At 38.4% G+C, this 21,153-nt stretch overlaps 1 protein-coding gene across 1 annotated transcript in view; it reads left to right on the top strand.

Annotated features, from left to right (window-relative positions):
* The window catches only part of KCNMB2 (potassium calcium-activated channel subfamily M regulatory beta subunit 2), a 237,484-nt gene that overhangs the window by 207,535 nt on the left and 8,796 nt on the right, over positions 1-21,153 (top strand). The window contains exons 3-4 of the mRNA XM_082728563.1: positions 10,481-10,651; positions 13,059-13,254. Of these exons, the coding sequence (XP_082584689.1) occupies positions 10,481-10,651; positions 13,059-13,254 (367 nt within the window). The remainder of the gene's footprint in view (positions 1-10,480; positions 10,652-13,058; positions 13,255-21,153) is intronic.

Consider the following 21,153-nt stretch of genomic DNA (forward strand, 5'->3'; position numbering starts at 1 on the left):
ATAGTCATATCATTAGTGAATTATATGTTTTTGTTTCTTTTTTATCAGTAAATAAACCATTTATTTATTTTTCTTACCATATTATGCTATGCCATATATTAAATAGATAATAGTGTAACATCTTTGCTTCGTTCCTGTTCATAAAGAGGGTCCTTTAAACATTTCACCATTAAGTATCAGGTTTACTGTGATATTTCCCCTATATTATACATCACATTAAGAATGTTCCTATCTATTTTTAATTCACTAAGAGTTTTCATCAAGAATGGATATTAAGTATTATCAAATATGTTTCTCTTCATAGGATGGTAACCCTTTAATATATTTATATAATATATAACATTAATAGATACTCAAATGATGACCAACATTATATTCCTGGGATAGCCCCAAATTGGTCATGATGTGTTTTCACTTTTATGTATTGCTAGATTTAGTAAGCCAACTTTTTTTTTAATTTTTGCATTTATGTTTGTGAATGAAATTGGTCCATAATTCTCCTTTTTGTGTTGTCTGATTTGCGTTTGGCATCAAAATTTGCTAACCTCATAAATAGGTTGGTTAGCATTCCAACTTTTTCTATACTCTGGAATGATTTGTATAATACAGGTAGAACTCACCTATAAAATATCAGAACCTGGTACTTCCATTATAAGGATATTTTAAATTTATTATTCTATTTTGTAATATTTTTAGAACTGTTTAGATTTTCTTCTTATTTCTGAATCAGTTTCAGTAAGTTATATATTTGTAAGAATTTGCTCTATATTTAAATAAATTATGTATTTCAGAGTTTTCAAATATCTTGATATAAAGTTGCTTTAAATATCTTCCATTATTTTTCGAATCCATGCTGTATATATTTGTTTTTTTAGTTATTAATATCTGTTTGGCCCTTCTCTATTATATTCTTGATCATTCTTGTCAGAGATTTTTTCATTAGTCATTTCAAAAAATTAATTTTGAGTTCATTGTTGCTTTAATATAACTCATCTTCTATTATTTATTATTTCCCTCTTATGTTTTCTTTTAATATATTCTCTGAATCTTTTTATAACTCCCTAAGTTAGATGCCTAGCATATTAACTTTCAGGCCTCTTTATTATCTAATATAAGCATTTAATATTATGCATGTCTAACTAGGTACTGATTTAGTCAACTCCCATTGGTCATTCTATAGTGTTTTTATTATCATTTAGCCCTAAATAGATCCTAATTTATCATGTTTTAGTCTATGGCCCATGAGTTCTTTGGAACTTGATTTTTATTCCCATATATAGGGCTATTCTAGTTATTTTTTGTTACCTATTTTTTTTTAAGATTTTTTATTTATTTATTTGACAGACAGAGATCACAAGTAGGCAGAGAGGCAGGCAGAGAGAGAGGAAGGGAAGCAGGCTCCCTGCTGAGCAGAGAGCCCGATGTGGGACTCGATCCCAGGACCCTGAGATCATGACCCGAGCCGAAGGCAGCGGCTTAACCCACTGAGCCACCCAGGCGCCCCCTTGTTACCTATTTTTATAACATTATTGCACTAGAGCCAAATAATGTGGTCAATATAAAGGCAATACTTCTCAAAGGTGCTTTAGGTTATACGGATATCCTAACTTACCTAATGATTCACACAATTTTCCCTTTCCATCTGTATTTTTCACTGAGGACTTCAAATATGCTAGGAGATCAGGTAAAAAATAAATAAGAATTAAAAATTAAGATATCACTGGGAAATTGTGTGACCTGATAAGTTGGAGGCAGAACTGACAAGCAATAACTCTTTCTTTTGTTTCCATAATTTTGCTTTCATCTTTTGTCTATTATTCATAAAATAATCTTATAAGACTTCCTGGGAAGTCCTGTCGATTAGTAAGTTCACAATAACATTAGGTTCATGGACAAAACCTATCATATTAATTACCATATTAAGTGTGACTGTCATTTGTTCCCAAACTCAAAGCATATTTCCCCTAATGGAATGTATACTTTAAAAGACTGGAAACAGAATAATAATTCAATTAATCAAAACGGACTACATAAAAATACATCTCCTAGCTCAAGGGAAAAACATGAAACCTAGAATTAAAAAGAAAAAGATACACATATGAAGAAGCCATCTTAAAAACATGGAAGATTTGGGGCGCCTGGGTGGCTCAGTGGGTTAAGCCGCTGCCTTCGGCTCAGGTCATGATCTCAGAGTCCCGCATCGGGCTCTCTGCTCAGCAGAGAGCCTGCTTCCCTCTCTCTCTCTGCCTGCCTCTCTATCTACTTGTGATTTCTCTCTGTCAAATAAATAAATAAAAAATCTTTAAAAAAAAAAAAAAAACATGGAAGATTTTGGTGACAAAAGGCAGAACAATGGCTGCTTTAATCAATGCCACTCCCAGTTCTGCCATGTGAGATAGCTGGTTTAGCGCTCCTGGAGCAGAAATATATAGCAACTCTGCTCATTTCAGTTCAAATGGCATCAGGAATCCACTGCCCCACACACTCACCCCCATAGGATCTAACAGAAGAATCTTTTCCTTGAAGTCTGGAAATGAGAGCTCACAGCGCTTGGAAAGCTTGAAGTTTTTCTGGAAAGAATATTACATTTGTTGGTGGTAGAATCCAATGAGCACTGATAGGAAAAAAAGCCAGGAGCCTGTTCTAGCCATGGCTCTCTGATTTATTTAGTTTCAATCGGCCATTTAGCCTCCTTATACCTCCTCCTACCTCACAAACTAAGCATGTTGTAACCATTTCTAGCCCACATAAAAGGAACATAGTCTGTGACCCTAATAAATGCAAGAGAACGAGACTACAATGATGAATATGGTCTGGCTCTAACTCCTAATCTGCTCAGTATTCATTAAGCCAAAAGGACAGAAATATATGTTAAGTATTATATATGAGTCTCTGAAGCGTCTCCCCCAAGTAACTTCAGATATACAGAATTCTTTACTTTTATTCACATCATCCCTACTTCTCTTTTCCACACCCACCAGGCCTTCTCACCCCTCTCACAGCTCTGGACCTATCTTCCTTCCCTCTCTGTGTTCTAGCACTTTTGCTGTCTTTGTCTCTCTGATGAAAGAGTCTCATTAAAACCCACAGTGTTACTTATTCTGGACACAAATGGTGCTTAGATCTAAATTTTCATCTCCTCTGCCACTCCTTTTTTTCCATTCCTCTTATCGAACACCTGAAACACAGGAAGAGTTTCAGAATCAGCCTCTACCTCCAGACATAAACATTTTAAACTCCCAGACACATTAACATGAGTGATCTTTCTAAAATACAAATGTAATTATATCATTTCATTCCTTAAATTCTTTTAATGGTTCTTCTAACTTAGAAGACACACAAGATCCTTTTATCTCCGACCCCCTGTATATCTGACCAGCTTGCGGCCTGCCTCCCCCACCCACCAGATCCTAGAATCCAACCAACCTCAACTACTCCTAATCTCTCACATTCTGCCTGGATACTCTTCTCTTTCTCAATTGTTTGCTCATCAAAACCTCACTTCAGTCTATTATAGGACCTTTAATCATTACTGCTGAAATCAAGTTATAGCCTTCCTTCATTGGCACACTTCTACACCACTGTCCTGATTATAAAGCATAGCCCTGGGACAGATTACTATCACTCATCTGCTGAATGCCCAGTTCAAGGAATACCCAATACAGTGATAGACAATTTGCCTGAAGCTACTCTACCAAAAAATAAAATAAAAAAATAAAAATAGAAATTGCCCATCAATTATTTCCATGAATTTCTCAAATTTAGCTATGTACCAGAAACTCAATATGATCATTGTAATCCTACATAGTTCTATGGGTTAGCAGGTTGCCAAATTGTGCATTATGCATAGTTCAACTTCAGCTTTCTCCCAGAGAGTCCCACCATTCCTACCCAGATCCCTCCTCTTGCAATAGCAGAAACGGAGCAGAGACGAATTAAACATTTTGTTTTTGTTTTTGTTTTTGTTTTAATTTATTTGACAGAGAGAGATCAGAAGTAGGCAGAGGCAAACAGAGAGAGAGAGAGAGAGAGGAGGAAGCTGGCTCCCTGCCGAGCAGAGAGCCTGATGCGGGGCTCGATCCCAGGACCCTGAGATCATGACCTGAGCTGAAGGCAGAGGCTTAACCCACTGAGTCACCCAGGCGCCCCTGAATTAAACATTTTATAAAATGATGTTACAAGAACAAAAAAAATAAAAAATAAAAAAACTGTTTCAAATGAAACTTCACGGAATGTTCAAAAAGCTGTTAAAATTCTTGCCCAAAATTTATTACCATAACCTTATGAATTGTTCAAAGAAACAGTGCCTAACTGATAAAGTTGACAAGTCTATCAAATTAGTCAGTATGAAATTTGCCATAAGAATCTCAGTGATGTTAAAATATTAGGAAAACAGCAAATGACTCTAAGTTTTGAAAAAAAAAATCAGTATAAACTGAGATTCTCCCAAATGAAACACTAAATTTTTGCTATATCTATTATCTATATCTAGCTATATCTATTTTATTATATCTGTATCTATTCACAGACATAGTTAAGAAAGATATATCTATGAATGTATTCATAAGAATATATTTATAAAGAGACTCAGTCTCCCTAAGAAGCTTAGCTTTGGGAAAGAAAGTTGAATAGATGTTACAATGCAGCTAAAGAGAATATATTCATGACAAAAATTTATTTTTTGAATGTGATCTAACAACACCCATAAAAAGGTATTCATATTCATTTACTATACTTAAGACAATACTCCTAAAAATGTCTGTTAAGTGTGTAAATGTAATAAAGTAGGCAAACTATTCATTTAGCAAAGTGATCCTTCAGCAAATTGGCTCTTAGTGAATTAGCTATTTAGTAACTGATCTTTTGGCAAATGGCCCCAGAAAACTGACTTGCTTTCCCTTTTCTACTCTCAAATTAGTTGCATTGGTTTCTCACCCAGCCCCCTTAGGATGTCTCAGTCATTTTGTATCCCCAGAACTCAGTACCATGTGTTTCATCTTATGAGGACTTTAAAATATTGAAAAATAAACAAATGAATTAATAAGTAACATTTACCCTGCCTTAACTTAATATTTTTTTTCCCCCAGCAGGCTAATGACCAGGGAAATCTTGAATTAATAACCTTTACCCTGCCTTAACCTGTGTATTTTTTCACCAGCAGGTTAATGATCAGCGGAACCTGAATTTAAATAGGGAAGACTAAGGAGAAAAATCTTACACACTTTACTCTTTATAGTCATGTTATCACATAATCTTATAAATAATTTGTTTATGAACTATAGGCTGAGTCCTAATATAAAACTTTAACAAGATACTCAAGGGGTGCCTGGGTAGCTCAGTGAGTTAAGCCTCTGCTTTCAGCTCAGGTCATGATCTCAGGGTCCTGGGATCAAGCACTGCACTGGGCTCTCTGCTCAGCAGGGAGCCTGCTTCCCCCACTCTCTCTCTGCCTACTTGTGATCTCTGTCAAATAAATGAATAAATCTTAAAAAAAAAAAAAAAAGAAGAAGAAATTATCCAAATATGGAGTTCAAAATAAAATTATATTGTGCCAACTATTGCTTGGGGAAAAAAAGTTTTATTGGACAATTGAAAATCATTTTCTATGCAAGATATTTTGTTATACTTGGATTTGCCTTGTAGATTATCAGAACTTTGTTTTACTTGGATTTGGCTTCTATGTTTATTAATAACTCACATTCACCAATGAGATGTGGACAGAATGCTCTCTGTACATGTAATAAAGACTGTAGATATCCACTATTTGTTGCCGTCACCATCTATAAACATAGACTTATAGCCACCATATTGATTCATAGTTCACCATGAAGCCAAGACTGCCTCAACAGAGCTCAAACATACTGCTTTTCTGGAACATACCAAGGCTAGATCTGCATCAAACTTATAAATCCAAATTCATGCTCTATACCTACTGTTGGACATCCCTCTTATTCAAAACTGAATTTATAGCCATATCCCAAACTTTTCCTCCTGAGACCTCTACTTCATTGAACCATTCTGGCCTTCATTCCCTTATGTTCCTCCCTACCCCCTCTCAGGTAGATTTATAGAGAATAAATGCAAAGAACCAAGGGAGATGAAATGCAAGCTCTGTTAGCAGTGGCACAGTAACTCCCAAAGTACAAGCTTTCCTAGTACAAAGCCTGAAATATAGCACTGAAGACAGCTTGGCATGAAAGGGCCCACGAACTAACCACTTAGTCTCAGGCTGTGAACACCACTTTCCCCTACTGGGGCTTACTACCTGAAGAAAGGAAGGCCAAGGCATATCAGGCCTGAACAAAGACAAACCCAAAAGGATTTTTTAAAAATTGTGCCATACATGAACAATGATATTCAAACTCACCCAAAAGATAGACCGGGCCCCTTGACTGTCAGGTTCTAGCGCATTACACCAATCAAATTAGTCACTCCTCCACCTGAGCTCAGGACACTATGCTTGTGAGGGAGAGAAGCTATAAAGGCACCAAAGGCCTCTCCCTTCTTGGCCAGAGTAGAAAATTCCCCTCTTGGAAACCCTGAAAGAGTAAGGACGTAAAAATCCCTATTTTAACACTTTCTACCATTTCTGAAGTGATCCAAGCCAAGTGCTTGGGCATAAAGCTTAACTACATCCCTCTGACTTCCTCATCATCCTCTACATTCTATCAATCACCAAACCCTAAAGTTTTATCCCCACGTATTTCTCCATAGATCCCTTTCTCTCCGTCTATCCCACCTCAGTCCTACATCCAGGCCTCATCATCCTCTGCCAGCACTACAGTAAAAATTCCCTGGTTCTTTCTGATCTGTCTTGTTCCATTTCTCATCTAATCTCCACACTGCAGCCAGAGTGATCATGCTGAAACTCAGTTCTGATGATGTCACTGACAGCTTTCATTTAACTACAGGATAAAGGCCAAGCTCTTTAGAATGACTTACAAAACTTTCATGACCTACCACCTTCCCAAACTCATCTGCCCCATTTCCCTGGTCCCATACTCATCCCAGTAATGCAAAAATGTTTGTAGTTTCTGACAGCCGCCATACAGTTGCAGATCTTCATCCCTTCATTCATGTGATTCCTTCTGTGTGAAATACCCTTGAGTCCCTGTCCCATTTGGTTAACTCTGATGTAATCTTGAAGATTCTGGTTAAGGCATTACCTCCAGGAAGCTTTCCCTAACCTTAATGCCTTATTGCTTTCTGTCCAGCTCTCTCAGGCTATGGGAAAAATCACTCCTCTTTGTTCCTACTTTGTGAATTGCTCCATCATTAAATTTACTACCTTATGTTGATACTTATTTTCATGTGTGTCTTGGGCAAGAACCCAGTGATTAAAGGCTATCAGCCCTCAAGATAAGTTTGTGGACTTAAACTGAGCTCTTTGTTCTCCCATATCATTCCTTCCTTAATTTATCGATGAATTCAATAATAAATTATTAATGAATTTCATGGGGTACGGCCCACCCCACTCATCCACTTTCTTTTTGCTGAGTAGTATCCTGATCTCCTAGATACCTTTTGTCCTGTGTGAAAACCAATCATTCTCCTTCTTCTCTACAAATTTCAGAGCATAGAAAGAACATTTGTTAACCATTTTCAAATTGTGATTTTTTTAATTGCTCATTTGAATCTTTTTTATATGCTTCTAGTCCTGGTGACATAACTGACTGATTACACTGCATCTTTCATGGGTATGGACTGACATAAGTGATGTTTAGTGACAGCCTAATCCTCTGGAACTGTGAGACTGCTGCTTTCCTTTGCTGGCTTCCATCTGCAGGAAATGCAAATCTCAGAGGCAGCCATCACAATTAAATACATTTTGATAAATAATAGCCTAGAAACATCACTTTACAACAGCTCTTTGAAGTCATTCAAAGACTGAGCCCATCTCTTCCTGCCTACTACTGGCTTTAGTAGCTAATGGGCACAGATTTTTTTTTTAGTTCAAGCTAATAAGGAGTCTAGTTTAAAAGGGTTTGAAATAAATCTTACATTTTCCAAAGGAAATCTCAAGAAACAAATAGAAAAACTTAGAGGGTGGGTGCTGGCCAGTCTATGGAAATCAAAAACAGATCAGAGCCGCTAGTCTGGAGGAACTGGGCTTGGCAGCTGGAGAATAATGGAAGATATGGGCTGTCAGGACTTCTGGCACCGAGGATAATGAGCAGCAGGGAGTGAGAAGAGGGAGGAGTTATGAAGAACACAACCACAGAAAGATGGCTTCTATTTCACGATGATTCTCCTGCTACAATGGGTCCACACTTCAAGGAAACAGTAGATTTGTATACACTACCTCATGAAGAGAACTTTAAATAATAATAAGTTAGTTGGTTAATTTTATGCTCTAATAATTAAATTAATAAATACCTTAAAACCTTCTGGAAATCTATTAAATCCATACACGTTTCACACTTCTACAGGGAATCAAAATATCTAACAACCAGCCCAGAATGAACTAGCCATGCATGCAAATGGCATGCAAACCATAAGCATCAGGAAGGCCATCTCAGAGCACAAAGCTAAACAGAAGCCCTGAATATACACACAATTGTACAAATAATAGGCATCTCTTCCTTCCCCTGAAACTTCCATTCTGGATTTTACTCTGGTTTCTTTTCCAAGCATAAAGAATAACTAGTGATAAAAATTTAAAGGAAAATCTGAAGTTATTCTTTGTGTATATTGGCTTCTTGCCTAACGCTTAAAAAAGGGTGCAAGAGATTCTTTCTCCATTTTCACCTTTCTAATTATCTTCCTCTCTATTCCCAGACCCTAAATAAGGTCATCAACTCCCCTACTCCTGGACCCCTGTAATCCAAAGATCCCTTCTCAAAGTAGAAACTAAAGTACTCTGAGCTGCCTCTTCCCTGGTCATCTGTTTTACCAAATCCCAAATTTCTGTGGCAGTCACAATTTTGACTTCAGTCCTGAGAAAAACTTCAGGTTTTGAAAACAAGATGCCTGCTTTTTTCCCCAAACCCCATGCTTTAAAAAGCATTTATAAATCCTGATCTTAACCCTTGCACACCTAGTATGGCTATTAAGATATACATCTGTTCCTAGTTCACATAATCTTGGGTTCTATACACAACACACACACATACACACACACACACACACACACACATACACACACACACACACACACATACATTCATATATACCTGATGCCAGATTTTTCATAAATATGCTATCTACTGTAAATATTGGTTCCTCTGAGTTGTTTTAGAAACTTAGTGCAATGTATTAAAATCAAGTGTTAGGAAATTTCATGGCCTCACTTATGACAACTTTTGTTTTGGAATTGGACTATTATTAAATTGTATCTAACTCTGGACTATATTTAATTATACTCAATGCTTCTTAAAAACAAACAAACAAAAAAAACAGTTCTCACTTATCTCTCCAAGCATCCAGACCCCAGCAACTTCTTTTCTGTCTTCTCCAGATCTTATTTCAGATCCAGTCTTTCACTCCTAAGTTTTCTACACTATTCATTTTTCTGCCATTGTGTTGTTTAGAAATTCTTTGGAAGATTGCAGCAATTTTGGGATATTTTGATGTTCCTATCATAGAGCTGTAGCCCCCCACCCCATTTTCCAATGGCAGCACTTGTTAAATGCTTCATGTCAGTCATTCCCCTGGATAATTTACTTAGGTCTCAGTTAATCATTATTCCTAGGAAACTGGGAATCAGAAAGATAGGAGTTTGCATTGGTCACACAGGTAGTAAGTAGGGAAATTGGGTTTCAAAATCAGGAGCCAGTTTGGTCCAATCTCATGTTTTTTCTTACCCTATGTTTCTGCTCCAAAAAAAAAAAAAAAAAATACTAATAAAACTGCCCAAAGTTATGGAGTCTAGCCCTGAGTAATATTTTTCAGAAATCAGTCAAGTGTTTATACCTTATTAAAAAAAAGACTGGGTCACCACTCGCATTTTCATATTGCTTATAAATCTCAAGTCAACAGAGCCCTAAGCAAACCTGAGCTTGAGGAAAAATGTTAACCAAAATAACTTGTCTATTACTACTGAAAGGAAATAAGGTATTAAGTTGATAGATTCCTGATGTCTACTACCATTTATTTGAATTAATGCTCCATTAGGTATTCAGAGAGTATAAAAAGATCAATGATGACCAGCTGGAGGTTAAATGGCAAATCTAAAGCAGTATTTTAAGAGTCGAAGGGAGTGCTTTCTTTAGATTTAAGAGAAGAAAAAAGTATTTCCAATTAGACATGGGCCCCACGTAAAAAAGAGTGACTTGTTTCTGCTCAAGGTTGTTGTGTACACATGTGTGTTGGGAGGCAACTGTCAGTCACATGCTGGGATCTGGTTGTATTCAGGTAGGTTTGGAGGGCTCCTCTGGGCCCCTCTGCCCTTAGGAAGGCATGAGCAGAGATTTACCCACTCTTTAGGGGTGTGCTGATTAACCGTGAACTTCATGTAAGACTGTATTATTTTCAACCTCAGAAATATTTACCAAAAAATCAGGGACCACGACCTCCTGGACAAAAGGAAAACTGTCACAGCACTGAAAGCAGGAGAGGACCGGGCCATTCTCCTGGGACTGGCCATGATGGTCTGCTCCATCATGATGTACTTTCTGCTGGGAATCACACTCCTGCGCTCATACATGCAGAGGTAATACCTTTGGGTGGTTGGGACACGGTCATTGGTCTTCTCCTTCTCCTTCCTCTCCCTAGCTTGTCAGCCTTAAGCTCCTCTTCCTCACCTTCTTTCCCAATAAGTATGTTGTACAGTGCCTGGCACATAATATTTTTAATAACGTTATCAAATAATAATGATAAAAATAGTTCCGTGTATAGGCTGCCTACTATGTGCAGGGACTTTCCATGCATGACTTGCTTAATGCTCATGGATACTTTATAATGGAAGTTTGATATGAATATACTCATTATAAAAATGGCCAAACTGAGACTCAAGCTATAATTTGCTTGATATCACACAAAATATTATATAGCATAGATAAGATTCAAACCCACATCGCACTCATTCCAGAGTCCCTATTCTTGCCTCTTCACACCTTTGTTCTCCACCAGTTTTCCTTTTCTAGCCCACACCCCTCTTCATCACCCCACACATTGGTGGTTCTTAACTACAAATTTACATTTTCTGGGAAACTTTAAAATTACCGATGCTCAGAACCCTCCACAATCACCCCAGAAGGTCAGATTTAATGGTCTGTAGTGGGACCCAGTTACCAGCATCTTTCGAAGTTCCCCCTCCCCCACCACCCCATGATCCTAATGTGCTGTCAAGCCTGAGAAAGACTGCTGTCCATCAACTCTGAACAATAACAAGTTTGAACCCTTTTCATTTTAATACTTGCTCTAGGTTTACTGAATAGATAGGGAGGCAATTAAATACCGAAAGAGCAAGTGTATTTCCCCCTGAGTAAGCCACATGATAAATCCCCCACAGCCTCTCTAGCTAACTGTTGCCCATAAATTGGACACTCTGAGCACAGGGGAGCCTGGCATTGCTGTAACTAATGGGGAGAGTCTCACAGTGGTTCAACTTAAGGAAACGAGGCCCTTTCAAATGAAAATTTGAGATTTCGATCTCAAAGAGAATCAAACCATTTTGTAGCATTCATTTCTCCACCTAAATTAATACTTTCATTTTAGAAGCAAAATCTAGCAGAAATACAGTAATTTGCTAAAATTAAGGCATCATCTTTCCCATTTGTGGCTGCTCCGCTCTGTCTCTGATGCCTTCAGCTGTGCTCCTTCTCAATGAAAGCGCTGATGCCTCAGGCCTGAGTGTTCACTGATTCCAAAACCACTTTCAGATCTTCACATCTGCTAAGAACCATCTAAGACTTTTTTCCCCTTTGTATAAGCAAAATCTGACCATCCATGCCCTAGGAAAATACAATTTGCCACACCAGAGGGGGTAAGGGCTAGGATCCTGCCACTGGCATGAAGTTGGACATGAATAGGGAAGTCAACACATGTCCACGAAAGGAAGGGGTATTAATCTGCAAAGAAAATGTGCTGTTTTCCGATTATTACAGTAATCAGTTTATACCCAGAAGCAAAACTTTGATTGATAATGTGTCACTTCTTAATCACAAATATTATCCTTGATTATAAAATTATAAGCATTTTGGAATGAAAAACTAACCAATGAGCAGCTGGAGGTTTGTTTGTTTTTTTTATTTTTTTTAATCTTTCTAATAGAGGCTCCCAGGGCACTGACGTGAACCCATTATCTCCACAAAAGGGCCTCCTTGCCACTGTGTGCAAAGGGAGGTAACACAGTACCATGGAATGAGCTTAGGCCTTAGAGACATCCAGGAGTAGGTAGAGTCACCATTTCCATCACTTACTAGCTGTGTGCCTTTACATGTTTCCTAATTTCTCTGACCCTCACGTTTAAAAAAAAAAAAAAAAATTAAACCAACTTACAAAGTTTTGGAAATGTATATAAAGCACCAATTAGAGTAAAGACAGATGCCACAAGTGATTGCTTTTGGTAGAATAAAAGGATGGAGTTATATTTTCTCCCTTATCAGAAAGACTATGAAGAACTAAATCGCAGTCCTTCTGTCTATCAGGTTAGAAGTCAAGCCCCTCCAGCCCTCTACCATCTCCCCTCCCCTTCTCCCTCACACCTTCACTGCCTACAAACCAGGCAGACATTGCAAGTGAGGCCTGGCATGTGGCAGGAAGCTGCTGACAAGGTAGAACACAGGGTGACTTAGGCTGTGCTATAAAAGATGCCTTATGCTACCAGCAAATGTGAGAAGGAAGTAAAAATCTAACTTAAAGCAAGCATTGGACATTAAAGTATGTCTGACAGAAGTCACTGGAAAACTTTTCAGGTGCCAGGCAAAGTTTATCCATGTTTATATTATAGTTTGCCTAAAGCTGTTCTATTTAAGGCATAAACGCTCACAAATAGATTGTATGATAGATTTGGAAAAGATTTTTCAGGTTAAGGAACCAACAGATGATCCCCTCTGATAGACACCTTCCTGGTTCTTAGTAACTGGGTCTGTGTTTCCTCTCCGCTCTCTCTGCAGCGTGTGGACAGAAGAGTCTCAGTGCACCCTGGTGAATGCGTCCATCACAGAAACCTTTAATTGCTCCTTCAGCTGTGGTCCGGACTGCTGGAAACTCTCTCAGTACCCCTGCCTCCAGGTGTATGTTAACCTGACTTCTTCTGGTGAAAAGCTCCTTCTCTACCACACAGAAGAGACCATGAAAAGCAATCAGAAGGTAGGGTGTGGCATAAGCACACTGCATTTCAGTCACCCCCACAGAGCACCCAAACTCAGCCCATCTCCCTCTGAACGTCCCCTGTGCCAGCATTTCAAAAAAAATACCATTAGACAACATGGATGGAACTAGAGCATATCATGCTTAGCGAAATAAGTCAAGCAGAGAAAGACAACTATCATATGATCTCCCTGATGTGAGGAAGTGGTGATGCAACATGGAGGCTTAAGTGGGTAGGAGAAGAATAAATGAAACAAGATGGGATTGGGAGGGAGACAAACCATAAGTGACTCTTAATCTCACAAAACAAACTGAGGGTTGCTGGGGGGAGGGGGTTTGGAAGAAGGGGGTGGGATTACGGACATTGGGGAGGGTATGTGCTTTGGTGAGTGCTGTGAAGTGTGTAAACCTAGTGATTCACAGACCTGTACCCCTGGGGATAAAAATATATGTTTATAAAAAATAAAAAGTTTAAAAAAAAAAAATACCATTAGAAAGCAGGCCCTGCTTCACTCATTCACAGAACTATTTGACTCTTGCCTGGGAGACATTTATCTCCTGTGCCTGTTGCAGACAAATCATTCCCTCCTTTCAGGGTAGTGCAGATTTATCCTTTACTTTCATCTAGAAGCGTAAACACCCTATCATTCATACACAAATAGACGGAGTCTTTCAAAGCAAATGTGCAGCTTAGCCCAAATCATATAAGCCAAAAACAAACAAACAAGCAAACAAAGAAAAAATAAATATTCATTGTATACCTGAGAGCACCAGAGTAAAACTGTATTTTCCTTTCCCATAGTCACTGTCACTTAGTTCTGTGGTCTTGGGGATGTAACTTAATCTCTCTGAGCTTCGGCTTCCTTTTCTCCTAACATCTTTGCAAGGTCATTCTGAGGATCAGGACTGTGTATGTAAGGTGTGGAGCAGACCACAGTGCCTGGCACAGGTTATGGTCATAGTGTGTGTGTGTCTGTGTTTCTTTTTTTATATACGTTATATTCATAGAGACTGAGTTTTCCAGCACTGATATATTCAAATCCATTGGGTTGATGTTCAACTAATGTGTATTGTATGAAAGCTGTACATAACACTTGAATTTATAAGGTCTGGGATCACCAGTAAGTGCCAACAGAACCTACCTGCCATTCTCAGTTTTAAGTTAAATATACTGAGCTTTCAGTTCATGGTAGCAATTTAGATATGCCAAGAGAACCTGACGCTACTCTCCAGTAGGACAACTGGCTCTCATTACTAAAATACAACTCTCATGAACCCCACTCTTTCTTGGAAAAATGAATTTTCACCACAATTATCAGCACCTAAATGATACATATTATATGTATTGAGAAAATGCCATGCTTTGGAAATTAGATGATAGAGCATAAGATTTGCTTTGTCATATATTGACACAAAATAAGAAAATCCACCTTGCCTTTTGGTTACGATAACTTAAAAGAATCCTTGAAGGTATCTCTGAGGATTGAACTTAATGAATATTTCAGAGACTGTCATTTGAAAATGTCTGCTCTGATTTCCTTTCGTTTGTGACAGCCACATATAATACCGATCCTAACCCTGTTCTGCAAATATATAAAGCTTAGCTCTCCCACAAGTGTTTGTTTTTCAAGATCTTCCCTCAAGTCAGATCTTTAAATCAAAGTTGACCTGTAATAGTGAATGCCTATAAAACTCTCAGACCTCCTTGGAACTGGAAATTGACCAAAGTTAAAAAGGCATCCAAAAGTAGAACAAATTTCCATTTCCTCATTTTGACATTTTATTACACAGCCCTGTGAATGCATTATTTAGGCTATAAACAGGGAGTGAACCTACCACAGAAAGGCTCAGTTAAAAATTTAGGACCAGTATCTGTTTGCTGTCAGCACGATACTAGGTCATTGTTTGGTTTATTTGCCCCCTGACCTTATTTTTAACTGTGAATTATAACACACATACAGAAACATGCAAGAAAGGAAAGAGGGTGCAGTACAAGCATTTTTTACAGAGATCACCATGAGAGTAGAGAAATAAAACATTTCCCGCACCACAAAAATACCCCTCCTACCCCTAAAATAACTTTAGGCTTTGTATCCTGCCAAATACAACTATACAGCAATTACTTTTTTTTTTTTTTTTGTATTTTTCTTTGCAATGTTTTCACCTAAGCATATATCCTTAGACATTATTTAATTTTGCCTGGTTTTTAAACATTATGTAAATAGAATTATACAGAGTATTTCCCTTCATGTCTGGCTTCTTTCACATAACGCAGTTGTTAGAGCCATTGCACTTGGTAGTAGCTCATTCATTTTCATTATTGTATCTTATCCCATTATAGGAATGTGCCAGTTTATTTATTCATGCTACTTTTGATGGATTTTGAGTCATGCATAGTTTGGGGCTTCTGCAAATAATTCTGCCATGAATACTCTCAAATAATTCTGCCATGAATACTCTTGTACAAAGGCTCTTGGTACACAAGCACACACACTTCTGTTGGGTTAAACCTGGGAATGAAGTCTCTAGATCACAGGGTACACCTATCTGAAAGTTTAGCAGATAACACCAAATGTTTCTCCAAACTGCCACCAACCCTGAAGATACGAGAGTTTTTATTGTTTAAGATCCTTACCAACACTTGGTAACATCTGTAATTTTAATTTTAGCTAATATAGTGATATTTCCTTGGGATTCTGATGACTAATGTTGCCAACTGCCTTTTCATTTATTTATTGGCCATCTGGATATCCTCTTTTTTTTTTTTTTAAAGATTTTATTTATTTATTTGACAGAGGGAAAAATCACAAGTAGGCAGAACAGTAGGCAGGGAGAGGGGGAAGCAGGCTCCCTGCTGAGAAGAGAGCCCGGATGCTGGGCTGGATCCCAGGACCCTGAGATCATGACTTGAGCCGAAGGCAGAGGCTTAACCCACTGAGCCACCCCGGAGCCCCTGGATATCCTCTTTTATACAATCTCTGTTCCATTCCCTTGTTCATTTTTCTATCAGATTGTTTCTTCTTCATGTTTTATAGGAATTTTTATATCTAGATATGAACTTCTGTTGGTTTTATGTGTTGCAAATATTTTCTCTCATTCTATGGCCTTTTCACGCCCTTAATGATGTCTTCGAAAGAAAGAACTTTCTAATTTCAATATCGTCAAATTTTGTCAATCTGTTTTTGCTGTTGTGGAGGTGGTGGTGGTTGTTTTGATGTTTTGGTTTGGGGGAGGGTTTTTGTTGTTGGTTTTTTGGGGGGGGGTTATCTTTTTGTTTGGTTGGTTGGTTTGGTTTGGTTTTCTGGTATTTTGTTGTCCTGTTTAAAAGGTTTTTACTTGTCCTGAGTTCACAAAGTCACTCTCCTAAATTATCTTCTAGAAACATTATTATTTCTCCTTCCACACTTAGAATACGATCTCTTCACATTTAGAATACATTTAGAGTGGAATTGATTTTTACACAGGAGTCTGGCTTCTGGGTTTCTCTTTTTTTCTCATGTGGACAGCCATTTGCCCAAGTCCACTTATGAAAAGACAACACTTTCCTCAGTGGATTATTTTTATAATCCCATCCAACCCCCTTTTTTTCTTGGAAGTTATCGGTTGCATTACTATTCTTGTAGGGTTTATTAGCCTAGATATTACAACTTGCAATTTTGACTACTTAAGAACATTAAATAAAACATCTTCACTCCTACTTATTATCGTTCCAACTTACATATATTTCCATTTTATTCTAAGACATGCTAAGTTTATGCAGACATCATTACTTGAAGAATACATCCACTGGACATAAAATTCTAACTTGGCTGGTATTTTGTTCCTGCACCTCAGAAATATTCCATTGTTTTCTGGTGAGAATTACTACTGTTTAAAAATTGGCTCTCAGAGGATGCCTGGATGGCTCAATCAGTTAAGTTGCTGCATCCAGCTCAGGTCATGATCCCACGGTCCTGGAATTGAGTTCCGCATCGGGCTCCTTGCTTGGCAGAGAGCCTGCTTCTCTCTCCACCTCTGCCTGCCACTCTGTCTGCTTGTGAGTTCTCTACCTCTCTGATAAATAAATAAATAGATAGATAGATAAATGAAATCTTTAAAGAAAAATAAAATTGGCTCTCAGTCTAATTGCTGCTTCTTTGAAGGTAATCTTGGTTTATTTAAAAGAGGAGTTGATTTGGTTTTCCACAGTTTAACTGTTATATGGCAGAGTATGCCTTTACCTATTTGTCTGCTTAGCATTCCCTGAGCTTCCTTCACTGTTTCTTGATACTCTTCATCAGTTTTGGAAAGTTCTCAGTCAATATTTCGTCAAATATGTCTCTGCCCCAATTCACTTCTGTTTCTCCTTTTTGCACTCCAACTGGCCATATGCTAAGCTTTCTCTTTGTATCTCCTGTGTACTTACTTTCTCTCTTTTTAATCTCTCCGTGCTTCATTCTGCATTCTGACCTATCTTCTAATTTGTAATTTATTCCTCAGCTCTGACAAATCTACTGTTAAACCCACCCATTGCAGTCTTAATTTCTCCTATTATGTTGTTCATTTTGAGAATATCCATTGGAGTCTGTTTTGCCATTTCTGGTTTTATGAAATATCCTCATTTTTATCTTTTAAGTCCTTTAACATAAAAAATAAAATTAAAGTTATTTTAAAGTTTATCTTGAGGACTTCAATATCCAGAGCTGCTATGTGCCTATGCTATTTGATTTTCTTCTCCTGCTTTTTTTCATGTCTTGTAATATCTGGTAATTTTTCATCAGGGATCATATTTGCAAAATCATTTATAAGAATAATTTTAAGCCTAGAGTGACATCATCATGTCATCTTTTCCAAAACATATTTCCATTTGCTTCTGCCAGGCTCCTGGGTGTATGGGCCATACATGATCACCTCATTCTCACTTCATAAACTTGAGATATACAAGTCTGAACTCAAGTCCCTTTGAGGATATGTCTACTTCAGGTTGCCATTTTTCCTAGGATGCAGTACTTAGGGTACCAACACAAAGTGAATGGAAGGTCATCAGACCCCCTACCGGATAGGCCTTCAGTGATGGGTCCTGCACCCAGCTCTGCAAGGCTGTCCAAAATGCCATTCAGTATTCTAGACTCTCAGCCCCCTTCTAGAATCAGCATATACTCTCAAGGAAAAGGTAACACCAAAAGTGGCTCACATTCCTGGCCTGAAGCTCTTCACACCTGGATAGTTGTCCTCTGCCTTTAAGCAGAAATATATGTAATTAGTCAATCAGAGAAAGACAACAATCATATGGTTTCACTCATAGTTGTCCTCTGCCTTTAAGCAGAAATATATGTAGTCAATCAGAGAAAGACAACAATCATATGGTTTCACGCATATGCAGAACATAAGAAACAGGGCCGAGGATCCTAGGGGAAGAGAGGAAAAACTGAATGTGAAGTCATCAGAGAGGGAGAAAAACCGTGAGAGACTCTTAACTATAGGAAGCAAACTGAGGGTTCCCAGAGGGGAGGTGGGTGGGAGGGTGGGGTAATTGGGTGATGGCCATTCAGGAGGGCACAAGAGGCAATGAGCATTGGGTGTTATTCACAACTAACGGATTGTTGAACGCTACATCTGAAACTAGTGATAGCTATAGGTTGACTAACTGAATTTAAATTTAAAAAAAGAAAAAGAAAAAAGAAATATATATATTGAAAATTCAGTTACCTGTATATCTGAAAGTCATTAAACCACAATTTTCATGCAATATGAGGAATATTTAGAATATTCCTGGGGAAAACATAAAAACAATCTCTATGTGGATTTTTCTTTCCTGTTATCCTCTCCCTAGCTCACTAAAAATAATAGTCTTCCCCAGAGTTACCAAGAAATGGGCAGAATTTTACTGACACACATAAGGCTTACTGACCCTGTTTGACCTGAGAAAACAGGATGCAAAGAATATCAGTCAAGCTGTATGTATCTTTGTAGAAAATAGCCAAAAGAATTTTATTTTTATTTTTTTTAAAGATTTTATTTATTTATTTGACAGAGAGAAATCACAAGTAGCCGGAGAGGCAGGCAGAGAGAGAGAGAGGGGGAAGCAAGCTCCCTGCTGAGCAGAGAGCCCGATGCGGGACTCGATCCCAGGACCCTGAGATCATGACCTGAGCCAAAGGCAGCGGCTTAACCCACTGAGCCACCCAGGCGCCCCAAGAATTTTATTTTTAAATTTTCACACTCTCTCGTATACTTTCTTTTTTAGCCTTTAAACCCAGTGCCCACCTTCTTGTCAACATTACAGTTGGAGCTGCTTAAGCTGATTAGCTGGCATACTCTTGTAGAGCTATTGGCTGACTGTTCCAGGAAGCTGCAAGTAGGCTCCAGGGCCCCTACCTCTCAGGGCCACAAGGCCATCAGAGGAATCATGAACAGTGGCTATTATTAATTCACTATGGTTGTGAAATTCTTCAATGCTGATCTCCTTTTGGGAGTTTAAAACCTATTCTGCCTACCAGGGATTCTCTAAACATGACTATCCAGTATGGAGGGGAGGGAGTTGGGGGGATGGGTGAGCCTGGTGGTGGGTATTAAGGAGGGCACATATTGCATGGAGCACTGGGTGTGGTGCATAGACAATGAATCTTGGAACATGAAAAAAATTAAATTAATTGTTAAAAAAAAAAGAGAATGGAGTTTTCTAAAACAAGAAAATATATCCTTTCAAGGGATTCTGAACCCAATTAGAGTGTGTGGGGGGCAGGAGGAGGGGGTGTTTCTCACACCATCAAGCAATTCTCCAAAACCAGCTGGGTGTCCTACAATTCTATTCAAATCTGATGCTATCTACCCAAAGATAGCATTAGATTGTATAAATTAAGAGTTCTGTCCCACAAGACTACCCTACCTGAGTTCAGAGGCCAGTCACAAGCCCTGCTCATCAGAGCTTCCAACAACCCCCTACTTAAGCTCTATTAATTTGCTAGAGTAGCTCACAAACTCAGAGACACATTTAGATTATTAGAGTCCCAGCTTACTTTAAAATGACAGAACTCAGCCAGATGGAAGAGCTGTATAGGGTTAAGTAAAAGGAAGGGCACAGAGCCCTCTTCAAGCATGCCACTCTCCCCAAATCTCCCTGCATTCACCAACCTGGCAACTCTCCCAACCCTGTCCTTTGGGGTTTTATGGAGGTTACCATATATAGGTGTGATTGATTAAACCATTAGCTTTTGGCAATTGATTCAGTCTCCAGCCCTTCTAACAGGAGGTCAGGGATGAAGACTGAAAGTTCTAACCCTCTAATCACATGGGTGGTTCTCCTGGCAGCCAGCCCCATCCTTAAATGTGGTCCCAAGTAACCTTATTCACCTAACAAAAGACATCTTTATAGCTCTTATCACTTAGGAAATTTCAAGGGTTTTAGGTGCTCTGTTCCAGAAATAGGCACAAAGAGCAAATATCACATCCATTCTTTGATATGTGGGATGGTGCCATATTATATTATATTTTATTGGTAATTGTCATGGGGGAGATAGCTATTTTTGGAAGAGAGTAAGTTCTATAAACCAGCCAATTATTTGCAACTTCAGACTCCCCACCATTCCTTTCATCACCCATTCTGAAGCCTACTGGGTTGCCTAAATGCAGAAAATATACATGTCTAGACCAGGCTTTCTCAACCTCAGCATTACCAGTATTTTGGGTGAGATAATTCTTTGTTCTATGAGGGTGGGTTCTGCCCTGTACAATGTAGGATACTAGCAGCATCCCTGGCCTCTACCCACTAAATGTCCAGCATCGTCCTCCCTTCAACTGAGACAACTAAAAATGCCTCCAGACAGTAGCCAGTGAAAGAACCACTGCTTTAGATTTTACTTAGCTTTGAGTTTGGATGCTGTGAGATTCCCAAATCCTGCAAATCTTGGAAGCACTTAA

This window comes from Mustela nivalis (assembly GCF_964662115.1).
Source record: "Mustela nivalis genome assembly, chromosome: 1".
Lineage (NCBI taxonomy): Eukaryota > Metazoa > Chordata > Mammalia > Carnivora > Mustelidae > Mustela > Mustela nivalis.